Source organism: Sprattus sprattus (genome assembly GCF_963457725.1).
Source record: "Sprattus sprattus genome assembly, chromosome: 8".
In the NCBI taxonomy this organism is placed as follows: domain Eukaryota; kingdom Metazoa; phylum Chordata; class Actinopteri; order Clupeiformes; family Clupeidae; genus Sprattus; species Sprattus sprattus.
The window spans coordinates 27,333,192-27,345,474 of record NC_137927.1 but is presented as its reverse complement, the minus strand read 5'-3'; the positions used below and the strand labels follow the sequence as shown (position 1 = coordinate 27,345,474).

At 45.2% G+C, this 12,283-nt stretch overlaps 1 protein-coding gene across 1 annotated transcript in view; it reads left to right on the top strand.

The window, feature by feature from the left end:
- Nucleotides 1-462: 462 nt before the first annotated feature.
- The window catches only part of tspan4a (tetraspanin 4a), a gene marked incomplete at its 5' end in the record, with an annotated part of 39,929 nt that continues 28,108 nt past the window's right edge, over nucleotides 463-12,283 (top strand). Inside the window, one exon of the mRNA XM_080843290.1 lies at nucleotides 463-774. Coding sequence (XP_080699416.1) covers nucleotides 463-774 — 312 coding nt within the window. The remainder of the gene's footprint in view (nucleotides 775-12,283) is intronic.

Sequence of the window (12,283 nt, the reverse complement as noted above, 5' to 3'; positions counted from 1 at the left end):
TAGCAAAGCATTTGATAGAGCTACCAGAACACCTGCCAGAGCCCAGCCTGTGGAGCATGTGCTCACTCTCAAAGTGAGACGAAACTGGCCAGATTAGAACCGCGAATGAGTGTCAGCCGGATTTTAAGAGGAGCCTGAAGGTTTACAGACATTTAATCTCGAGGAATTAAACGCAGGAGCCAGACATTTACGACCACAAATCTGAAGGCTGTTTAGATAACCTACGTAGCTGGTTGACTGGCAGAACACACCTTACCCGTGGAACAACCGACGATGTAAACTTCATTGTTTTTGTAAATTAGTCAATCTTTTCAAGGAAGGTTTTTTGGGGAGACCTTGAGCTGTTAGCCCGAGGGGCTTGGGTAAGGGTCCGTTTGCTTTCTCCTCATTTGTGACCTCACGACTATCGATCTGGGGATCATCTGGCCCCTGGGGGCCTCGGTGCCGGGCCCCAACCCGAAGATGCGGCGCTCGAGCACGGACGAGACGCCGTACCGGCGCAGTCCATCGCTGGACAGCAAGGCGGGCTCGCCACCGCTACGCTACAGCGGCGAGTACGAGTACCGCAGCTCGCCGTTCACCTTCGGCTTCCGCACCACTCCGGGTCCGCAGGCCGCCAAGGGCCGCTACACGTCCACGCAGGGCAGGAAGTATGTGGTGTTTTACCTGGACCTCTCTTTCATCTTCCTCCTAGAGCTGCGGCGCTGCAGGATGGCCGAGGGCTGCATGCGAGCCCTGCGCTATGGCATGGTCTTCTTCAACCTGCTCTTCTGGGTGAGTGCCTGTGTTTACCATTCACTTTCTCTCGCTCTCTTTCTCTCTCTCTCTCTCTCTCTTTTGGTTTGCGTGTGTGTGTGTGTGTGTGTGTGTGTGTGTGTGTGTGTGTGTGTGTGTGTGTGTCTGTGTGTGTGTGTGTGTGTGTGTGTGTGTGTGTGTGTGTGTGTGTGTCTGTGTGTGTGTGTGTGTGTGTGTGTGTGTGTGGTCCGGAGAGGGTGCAATGTAGAGGAAAGATATATGCATAGATTAACACTGATTAATATTAAGTGGAATTTGTTTTCATGTTTATTTTAGAAGTGCATGAACAAAAATCTCGTCCCGAGTATGTGCATGTATGTGTGTCACAGACAGTGTGATGAAGTCTATCTCTGCCTCTGTATTTCTCTGAAAAAGTGCACAATTTTCTCTCTCTCTCTCTCTCTCTCTCTCTCTCTCTCTCTCTCTCTCTCTCTCTCGATCTATTCAAATTCAAAGACGCTTTATTGGCATGACCATAACGTTCTACAGTATTTCCAAAGCATTTTGTTTGGGTGTATAATAAGTAATTATATAAACAATACATCACAAGAAACATCAGAAGAGGAAAGGGATCTCTCTGTCTCTATGTCTCTCTCTCTCTCTCTCTCCCTGTATGTTTTTGTGCAAGGCTGATTTATGTAGATAGATGTAGTATTTTGTAGTATTTACTTATACATGTTTTTTTAAATTAAGTTAGATCTGAGATAACTGTAAGGTTTAAGCTATGTGCTGTTATTGCATTTTTCTTTCAAATCCATGCATTTCTAATACTCCTTAGACTTTGTACTCACATATCGCATCACCTTAACACATGGCCACCTAACCCTCCAGTCTCTCTCGTGCCCCTCTCTGACTGAGGCATTTACATTTTGCACGGCCCCTGATGCAATCTCTCTGCCCTTGGGAGGGGCCGCCACTGTTTCAGTCAGTCCGATTCAATCAGGCAGTCTGCACCTCTCTCTTCATCTCACCCTCATTGACAGCATGGCCGATGTTCTTCAAAACTTCATACCCCCTTCCTCCTTTCCTTTCCTCACAGGACCTGCTATTCTGTGTGTGCCAAACGTCTGTGTGTGTGTGAGTGCATTTGTTGGAGTGTGTGTGTGTGTGTGTGTGTGTGTGTGTGTTTGAGTGCATGTGTTGGAGAGTGTGTGTGTGTGTGTGTGTGTGTGTGTGTGTGTTGGAGGGTGCTTGTGAAAAGGCTGGGTGTAGGCTGGGCCTTTGTGTGCATCAGTCTGTACATAATGTATTTCTGTGGAGTTGTAAATATAGTGCTTTTTTCTTTTTGCTTAGTGTGCAGGTGTGCACCTTATTTGGTAATAAAACGCAGCCTTTGACAGTTCTTGAATTGCAATCTTGCTGCAATCTCCCCAGGTGAGATGCAGTCAACCCAGAGCTGTTTAAATCAGGGACTGTCAGGAGTGGGGCGGCTCATTTATGGGTCTTTTGGGGGGGTGGGGGGGGGGGGGTGGAGGTCAGCAGCTTGTAGAATTGGGTCGGCTCACGCTGGATAAAGAGAGGGGTGGCTGATTAAATCATGGGAATTATGACCATCTCTCCCAGATTAGTGTTGATGCATGTGAACCTACCCAATAACCTGTTAATAAGATGAATTGGGCCATGAATAAATGATTCCTCTTATTCGCATGTGAAAACACACACACACGCACACACACACACACACACACACACACACACACACACACACACACACACACACACACACACACACACACACGCTCAAACCCTGATGAAGACATAAACAAACACCCACATACACACCAACCATACTTATTTCCACCTACTTTGGAGCACTAAATATATTAGCGCTTGAAAAAGGCGACATTTTAATAGGAATGTCATCGTCACACTGCCATAGCCCCAGTGATATACCAGCCTCAGAGGTCTGGAACTCTGGGAACCTTGCTAGGATTAACATATCACTCTCGGGTCTTGTGTTTTTCTTCTTTCCATGTCGTACAGTAGACATTGAACTCCTCTGAGGCCTCTATTCATTATAAATATTTAACACTCTCACTATCTGACCAGAGGGAGGCGTGTAGCCTGGAGTGGTCGAACTCCTGCTGAACTGGACACGTGGGTATCAGTCATTTCCAGATGAGCTGCCGAACCGCAGTGGTGGAAGAAGTACTGAAGTTTAGTACTTAAGTAAAAGTACAAGTACCCAGGAAAATGAAAGTAAAAGTAAAAGTAAAAGTACTACATCAACAATCCTACTTAAGTAAAAAGTAAAAAGTACTCAGTTTTAAATTTACTTTAAAAGTAAAAGTAAAAGTACTCACGCAATAGGTTGTCTTTCAATGTCTAGGCTGTGCCATTTTGATAAAGAAATAGCGACTGGTAATAAATGCCTCTACAGATGTCACTACTAGTAATAATAATTATAAGCAACAACATTTGTTAATTGGAAAGGTTGTTGTACTTATTGGGCCTATTGTCTGTAAAACTGTTCACACTCTATTTTATAATTCTGCAGATGACAAGTTATCTACCAGGGATTATTTGTAAAGTTAATACCATTAAGCCAAACCAATAAAGACACAATTTTGTATCTTTTAATCTTTTATTTAATTGTAAACGTGTAAAAAATGGAAATATGAAAAACAAATAGAGTTGTTAAACTGGTCAATGCAGAGTTTTATGCTCTATTGATTGCAGAAAAGGAAAAAAAAACATATTGAGTAACCCAAGACTAGGCATTAAGTTTGCATGCCAGGCAATAACCAGTCAATAAAAAAAGCAAATCTTCACGTTAGCTTGACATTGCTAAACTTCCAGCTTTATCTTACCACTACGTTAAAAAAATAATCAAGGTACAATCGTGTTATTTTGATGCTATTGCTGTTTGTCCACATGTATTTTGCTAGATAACAGTATAAAATCATGTCAGTAACCACATACGATATGCAAAAGTCATAGACATTAACTTAGCATAGCAAGAACTCCGCATAACTCGACCTGTTTCTCCAAATTTGAAGGCGAATTTTTGAAGGGTAGCAACTCCTTTTTTGAGGTAGACAGGAAATGCACTGAAACCTCCACGAGTTGTTCTTGTGGCCTCTGAACTTGAACATGTCCTCAGATGAGGCTGACTCTCAATCCATGCTGAAAAGTTGTTTGTTAATCAGGCTGTTTGTCGAATGTTTAAGCAAAACAGGCAAGGCTACCGTAGTGCTGCCAGTGCCAAATACACACTCTGCTGTCATTGGAGCTGATAGAGCCACCTGATTGGCTGAAACGTCCTAAAGCAACGCAATCCATATTTTTGTGTAGGCAACATTTTGGGAAACTGTTCATAAAATGTAACGAATAACGACACATATTGTAGAAATGTAGCGGAGTAAAAGTATAGATAATAGCTGCAAAATGTAACGAAGTAAAAGTAAAAAGTATGCACTATTATTTTTACTTAAGTAAAGTACAGATACGTAAAAATGTAACGAAGTACAGTAACGAAGTAAAAATACTTCGTTACATTCCACCACTGCCGAACCGACAGGGGAAAAGAGAGAGGGGGAGATAGAGCCACCATTTCCGTCAGCCAGTGAGAAATCTCTGAACGGGATATAAATTCCTTTACTGTGGAATTGCAGCAACAATGTCCACAAAATATCTGCGGGTGCTCGGTGCTAATGATTTGCGCTAATCGCACAGCTAGCAGCAGGCCCATATCGTGTCCCAGAGAGCACCCAATCAGGCACTCAATTAATGTCACTATATAATTAAGCTTGTTAATGCGGAGTTGGCATTTTCACACGGATGGAACCTGGTGGTGAGTGTTTGGAAAGATAGAGAGAGAACTAAAAGGTGAGAGAGAGGGAAAGAAAGGGATAAATAAACATCATAACAAAGGGGGAAATGGAGTGGAGTGGTGGAGATAGATCAAGTGTGAAGTTCTTTCCATGAATGTTCATGTTTACTTGTCTCCTTAAGTGGGTCAAGGCACAGCAGTCAACAAGCTCCATAAGCAGATATTGAGCAACCAAAGGTAGGTTGTGCCCCCCTTGATTTACAGAGATCAATGCTGTTGTGGCATTTCTGGTCGATCACTTCTGTCCTGTGAAAGATTGCATTGCTGAGATGGGGGTGGTGGGGGTTATCTGGCAATGTTTTCTTCAATATTTCCTCTCAACAATAATGATGCTGTTGCTCAGCACCCAAAGCAGAGACTGCATTATGTTTGGTGCTCCTCTGGTCTTTGACAAAGAACTGGGACAATGCCAGATCTCTGGCATATTTAGAAGCTAGTACAAAGGTTCTGTTACAGCTTAGTTTTTCCCCAAAAAACGTTGGATTAAAAGCAGACATTTTCTTAGTGTTATACAGAAAACAGCACAGGGTTGCAGCCCATCCTGCGAGGGTTGTTTTCTTGTCTAAATGCGATGTTCTTTTTCAGACATTATGCTGCACACGGATTACATTGAAATCAAAATGACTCTCGTGTTTCCCCTGGAGACCTTACCACGTCCCACTCTAAAGCACCTTAAAAGTCTTTCAGTGCTCCCACTAAAAGCTGTAAGAAGCTCCGTAACATTAAAACCTAATTTTAAGCTTTTGAAATCATTGGACCTGAATATATAAATAATTTCACCTACCCCCATTTAGTCTGTGGCAATTCTCTTACCTTGACAAGTTTGAAGAATGGAGCCAAAGAGCATGAAAGGCGGACATCTTAACAGCACATTGGCACTGATACATTTATTTTATCAGACATCAATCGACTGAGTACACTATTGAAGGCATTTTTCTTAAAATTTTTAAATGGGTGCTGCAGAGTTCTTTCTTAAACTATGTCCAAGGCAACTGTGCACATGTCTGGAATGAGATTTTTTAAAAACATGAAAGCACTGTTAGACCAATATTTACTGTCCCTTCAGGCAGTGTGTTTCATGGTCTTTCTCCTTGTCACCTTTTACTAGCTTTCAAAACTAGCAGGCTTGGACAGAGAAAGGTGTTCATAAGCTTTGTTGACCTGCTACTGTCGTGATCTGGTGAAGCAGAGTGACTACATAAATGGATGGCTCTCTGTGAACTTTTAGCTTTTGGGCAGGAGACACACGAGATAACACATAGAAACCGGGCAAAAAAAGATGAACACAAGTGCCACTGACAGAAGCCTGGAGAGGCAGAGGCAGTTATTAAATCCCCTTTCATTGAACAATCTCATAGAGTACTCTGTCCAGCTGCGACAGCTTTGATCTTGCAGACATCTTGTCTGAATGCTCACTGTTTGGTTGATCATTAGATCTGGGTACACAGCCTGGTTACATATTGCCATCATCAAAAGCAATGTCAGTAATGGCGTTCAGTGCATTGCATTGTGAATCCTTCTTTCAGTGAGTGCTGTGTTTGTGTTTGTGTGTGGGGTGGGGGTTGGCTCGATGTCTTGTTCTCAGATGTTTTGGTTGGTCATCACGGCCTAGTCTGTCACCTGTTTGCCAGCACTGGCAGCCAGCAACAGTAGAGCTGCCTCAACCCACTGCGGCAACATATGTGGTGCCACAGGCTCTGGATCCCTGAAGGATTGGCCAGCACGTCCCAGATGGTGCGTGCAGAAAACAAACAAATTCACCAACAATGTATGAAAAATGACAGTGTCCTCCAGCCTGTATCATTGAGCACGTGCTGAAGGCAGAAGACACCAGTGGCGGTTTAAATACATGCACAGGATGCAGCTTAATCTCACTGGGTTTTCAGCTATGCCGAGCGTCCTTGGGGCATTTTTCAACAGCGCCTCATCGAGCGCGAGCCCAAGATGCCTTGACTCTTAATGTTCTGCTGTGATTGGATAAGGAAGTGCTATACAGGACCATTAGCTTGTCTGTAATGGTGCATATCAATCTGCAAGTAGATCTACGCCTCTACAAACATGACCATATATAGTTATGATATTGATTCGTATTGAATAAGAAAATAGAATTATTTGTATAATGTTATTAATTATATATAAATCACCTCGCTATGTTCACTGTGATTAACACACACTGAGCAAAGATCTCTAACATCTGTAATCCATGTGTGTCGTGATAGCGACTATGCACCACGCTGGTCCTGTGACATTGTTGAAGCAGAGTATCTCTGTCACCACACATTTTTTAAATCCCCTCTCAACTCCCCCCCACCACCACCACCACCACCCCCCCCACCTATCACGGCTCACATGAGAGATCTATACATGGCTCTCGGTCCCTGCCCCCATATATCCTGTCTGTATAGGATCTTGCAGAAATGAGTTAAATTTTATAGACCATATCATATTCACAGTAGCAGAGTTGATAACGAGCAGCCTGCTCTCCATCCTGGTAAATAAACAAGTGAGTGACATTGATCCCCAGCAGAAAGGAGCTCTGGGCAGCCTGGGATTTTTCTTCCGGAGAGATCCGGGTGCCCGAGCAGTCTCTTATCACTGCAGTAGTGAAAAGGGATCAATGTTGATTAAAAATAGCATCTAAGTCAGCAGAACAACTCTGAGACACCACTGGCTACGCGATTTAGTGTTGTAAGGAGGCTGTGGAGTGTTTCATGTTGAAAACACCAAGGACTTTCAGCTTCAAAAGGGAATAGATTTTTTGAATTTTGAGGTTGGGAGGCAATTAAATGCTGGAATTGTGATGATTGCAAAAGCAATGCTAAAACTGGCAGGCTGTCACCATATTTACATATGCATTAAGGCATTTGTTATCTCATTTAGAATGCTGTGGCTGCATCCACTCAGTATATGAGCAGCCAATGGTTAAGTGTGAGCAGATATTTTTGGTAATCAACTGTGGCACACTGCTGACAACAATCACCTTTGCATCTCCAAGTGCGCTGATTATCATAAAATGAATTTTCATTCTGAATGACAACTAGTTTACTCTGGCCTGTGTTTAGAACACCACATCAAGCTGACAGTAGGGAGACAAAAATAATTAAAATCAATGGTCTCATTTTCTTGCACTTGGTAGCATCGGCCATGAGACAAGCATGGCTAGTTTTGTCCTCGTGAACCCTTCCAACCTTCTCTCTCTCTCTCTCTCTCTCTCTCTCTCTGTCTGTCTCTGTCTCTGTCTCTGTCTCTGTCTCTCTGTCTCTGTCTCTCTCTCTCTCTCTCTCTCTCTCTCTCTCTCTCTCTCTCTCTCTCTCTCTCTCTCTCTCTCTCTCTCAGCTCATCTGATCCATAAATTAGTCTTAAACAGTCCGGAGAGTGGGGTGCTGTCATGCGTGAACAAAGGGACACACTGGCTCAGATCAGTGTCTCATTATCACTGAAGCAGCCTAGGCAGGGGGTAAGGTAAGGTTGGGTTGAAAAACAGGAAACAAAACGAGGGAGGAGGGAAGAAATAGGGATGGAGAAAAGAGCAAGGCGTCAGAGAAGAAAGAGACTAAGCTGAGAGGCTTAAACCAGTGAGAGGTAAAGAGATGGAGAAACAGCTTAAAAGGCGGCATCGGTTGGCATAGCGTGGCAGCAGCAGGCTTTGCCTCTGCTCCAAGTGACTGATAGCATGGGACTGTCGCAGTCCACAGACAGCTGCCTCGCTGCGGCTGCGGCACGGAGGCGGCCCAGGGGACGCGAGGTGACCCGAATTGGGAAGACAAACACACACACACACCCACACGTGTGCCGCGCGACGTGCATTCAGCTAAACAAATGACCAGGGTCTTAATGATAACGCAGGTCACAGCGGTGTCTGAGCGTCTGCGGACACGCCGGTAATCGCTATGAGGTGTGAGTGGAATGCCAGAATAGCCGACTGATTTGGAGGAAGAAGGAGATACAGAGAGAGAGAGGAGAGAGAGAAGGAGAGAGAGAGAGAGAGAAGGAGAGAGAGAAGGAGCGAGAGAGAAGGAGCGAGAGAGAGAGAGCGAGAGAGAAGGAGCGAGAGAGAAGGAGCGGGGAGGGGGATGTGGGAGAAGGAGCGAGAGAGAAGGAGCGAGAGAAGGAGCGAGAGAGAAGGAGCGGGGAGGGGGATGTGGGAGAGAAGGAGAGAGAGAAGGAGAGAGAGAAGGAGCGAGAGAGAAGGAGAGAGAGAGAAGGAGCGGGGAGGGGGATGTGGGAGAAGGAGAGAGAGAAGGAGAGAGAGAAGAAGAGAGAGAAGGAGCGAGAGAGAAGGAGAGGGGAGGGGGATGTGGGAGAGAAGGAGAGAGAGAAGGAGAGAGAGAAGGAGCGAGAGAGAAGGAGAGAGAGAGAAGGAGCGGGGAGGGGGATGTGGGAGAAGGAGCGAGAGAGAGAGCGAGAGAGAAGGAGCGAGAGAGAAGGAGCGGGGAGGGGGATGTGGGAGAAGGAGCGAGAGAGAAGGAGCGAGAGAAGGAGCGAGAGAGAAGGAGCGGGGAGGGGGATGTGGGAGAGAAGGAGAGAGAGAAGGAGCGAGAGAGAAGGAGAGAGAGAGAAGGAGCGGGGAGGGGGATGTGGGAGAAGGAGAGAGAGAAGGAGAGAGAGAAGAAGAGAGAGAAGGAGCGAGAGAGAAGGAGAGGGGAGGGGGATGTGGGAGAGAGGACCAGTGGAGCAGGTGTAGGAGCAGCAGGAGGACTGAGGAGAGAATCTACAAATAGAGCCAGATTGGCTGATTCATAAACCCCTATCTCCTGACAAGCATTCATTCATTAATCAAAAATGTGTTCCAGCAACCAGTGGCAAAAACAGCGGCTTGCTCCACTCATCGAAAGGCTCAGCAGCATTTCGACAAACAGCCCCAGAGCAGCTTACTGAATTACACAGAGGATGAGTGGCTTGCTGCACAAACTACTAAATATCGAGAAACAATCACTTCCCAATCTCATTCCATTCTAGGTGCTAAGAGCTCATCACTGATGCAGGAGTCAGTGTCTGACTCACCGATGCAAATACCTCTACAGACCTGCTGTTTGGCCTCTGATTCATAGTGATTCGTGCCTTCAAAGTCATCTTCTTGACACCCCCTCCACCCCCTACCCAACCCCGATATTTAGATCCATACTGGGAGACTCAGTGGCGTGCGGTGCGCATGTATCATTAGCAACATGGACAATGCCAACGTCGGGATTACATTATCCGCGCTTCCCACTGAATGAGAGCGACCCATTCATCATGCAGATCCACTTTGTTCTGGTGTGCTGTAGAACACAGCTGAATTGATTCAGCACAAAGCACAAAGGCGGACTCATTACCTGCAATGGGATGAAATGAGCAGGCTCTCTCTGAATCACTCGTGCCCCCTGCGCGCCGCGCTGGCTGGGACCCACCGGGATAATCCCTAACCCCATAAGCACTCCACATCCCTATGCAGCCGCTGGGAGAACGATTCGCCATTCAGCTGGTCGTGCGCACAGATTTGACATTCAGGGAAAGCAGTGAGGACCTGAGATTATTGAGGTGGGAAATGATGGACCGAAAGCGTATGATGGAGGCAGGCAGTGATGGGGGGGGGGGACTCAGTGGGGAGAAGTAAAGGTGGCATTTGTGATTGTACATCTTGGCGACCAACCCAAGGCTCTACTGAACAACCAACAACACAGCACAGCACAACCCATAAACACACACTTAGACACACACACACAATCACACACACCCACACATTTCAACTCTATCAGAGTGACCATGAGTTGGTGCCCTCAGTGCGTTAAAAAGCTTAAATAATTGTTGGTTCTTTTGTCGCTTAAGCACACACACTGCTCTCAAAGGATCACTAGCTGTGCTGTGCCTGTGCCCCATGAGTTGGTGCCCTCAGTGCGTTAAAAAGCTTAAATAATTGTTGGTTCCAACCCACGCCTCAACTGAACAACCAGGCCTGGCGTAACCAGGGATGAACTGTGTGGAGCCAGCAAGCACGTGGATATAGGGGAGAAGTCAGAGGCATTCATCCAGTCAGCTGGAACCAATCTGGGTTTGGAGTTGTAGGTGTTGTAGCGGTGTACAGAGCCTGAGCTCCAGAGAGCATCCAGCAAGAAGCCTTAAGAGGTTGCATCATTTAACAGAGATTAAGAGAAAGATGCGCCGGAACATATCACATAATGCGCGAGTAAAAGCACGTATTTAAAATTGCATGAGCCCCTGCGTTGAATTTATTTTAAAATGCTATTGCATTTATGAATGTTTTTGCAGTTAACACATACAACACAACACAACACAACACAACCCATATACACACACTTAGACACACACACACAGTCACAAACACCCACACATTTCCACTCTATCAGAGTGACCATGAGTTTGTGCCCTCAGTGCGTTAAAAAGCTTAAATAATTGTTGGTTCTTTTGTCGCTTAAGCACACACACTGCTCTCAAAGGATCACTAGCTGTGCTGTGCTGTGCTGTGCTTGTGCCCAGGGCTGACAATCACTCTGTGAGAATGTTATTCAGCTGAGACTCATTGTCCCCTAATATTAGAGAGATCTCCTTTCCTCCCACACTGCAGTCCAGCATAATAATTGCTTATTATACATATCCAAGCCTTTCAGTATTACACTATTATATCTGACCAGCCAGGTTGATTCAATTATTTTGACTCAAATGCAGGTCAAATCTTAAGAGTAACTAAAGGGTGAAAGTGTATGTATGCGTATGTATGCGTATGTATGCGTATGTATGCGTATGTATGCGTACGTGTGTGTGTGTGTGTGTGTGTGTGTGTGTGTGTGTGTGTGTGTGTGTGTGTGTGTGTGTGTGTGTGTGTGTGTGTGTGTGTGTGTGTGTGTGTGTGTGTGTGTGTGTGAGTAGAGATGAGGATGAGAGAAAGAAAGAGATGGGAGGGATCATGATCTTGCCTGTGATGCCCATCTAGAGATCAAATGATTATTGATTACATGTGAAGTATATTTCTTTCCCTTCTGCTCTCTGCTTTCTGTTTGTCTTTGCCTTTCTAACCCCCCCCCCCCCTCCCACACACACACACACACACACACACACCTTGTCATTAACTACCCTCCCCTTTTCTCAGTTTCCTCCCCTCAATACCCCCTCTTTCTAAACACTAGGTTTATTTATAGTTTGGGCTGCCGCTTCTCACCGAGTTTTAGATGACAGAGCCTCTTTGTGTAACGCAAGGAATATCAAAACTAATTGGGATGTGCAGAATACCACAGCACACAATACTGTGCACGCTTGAAGATTTTTTTTTCGCAATAGAATAGTGTGTGTAGCCTAAAAAAAACAGAAACACAAAGAGGAGGAAGAGAGCGGGGATTTCCATTGCGCATTTTACTTTAAAGGAGAAGTCCACAATTCTCATCTTCTACAAATTGCTCTTTTCAGTCCTCTTGCTGTACGGTCAGTTTGTGCTGGCTCTGTAAATGGGAAACAAACATAGTGGCTCGGACCAAGCCATGAACAATCTCAGCCAATTAACACAAGGCTTGAGGAGCATGGAAAGGAGTGGTGTTGTTTCATTAGCTGTTAAGCTCACTTATAAAACAATTGGGTTCTATCGCGTTATTTAGCTGTTTCTGATTGGACGAGAGACGTTCCAAGAGTTGGATTATCCGTCAACATACCAACAGTTTGGGACTT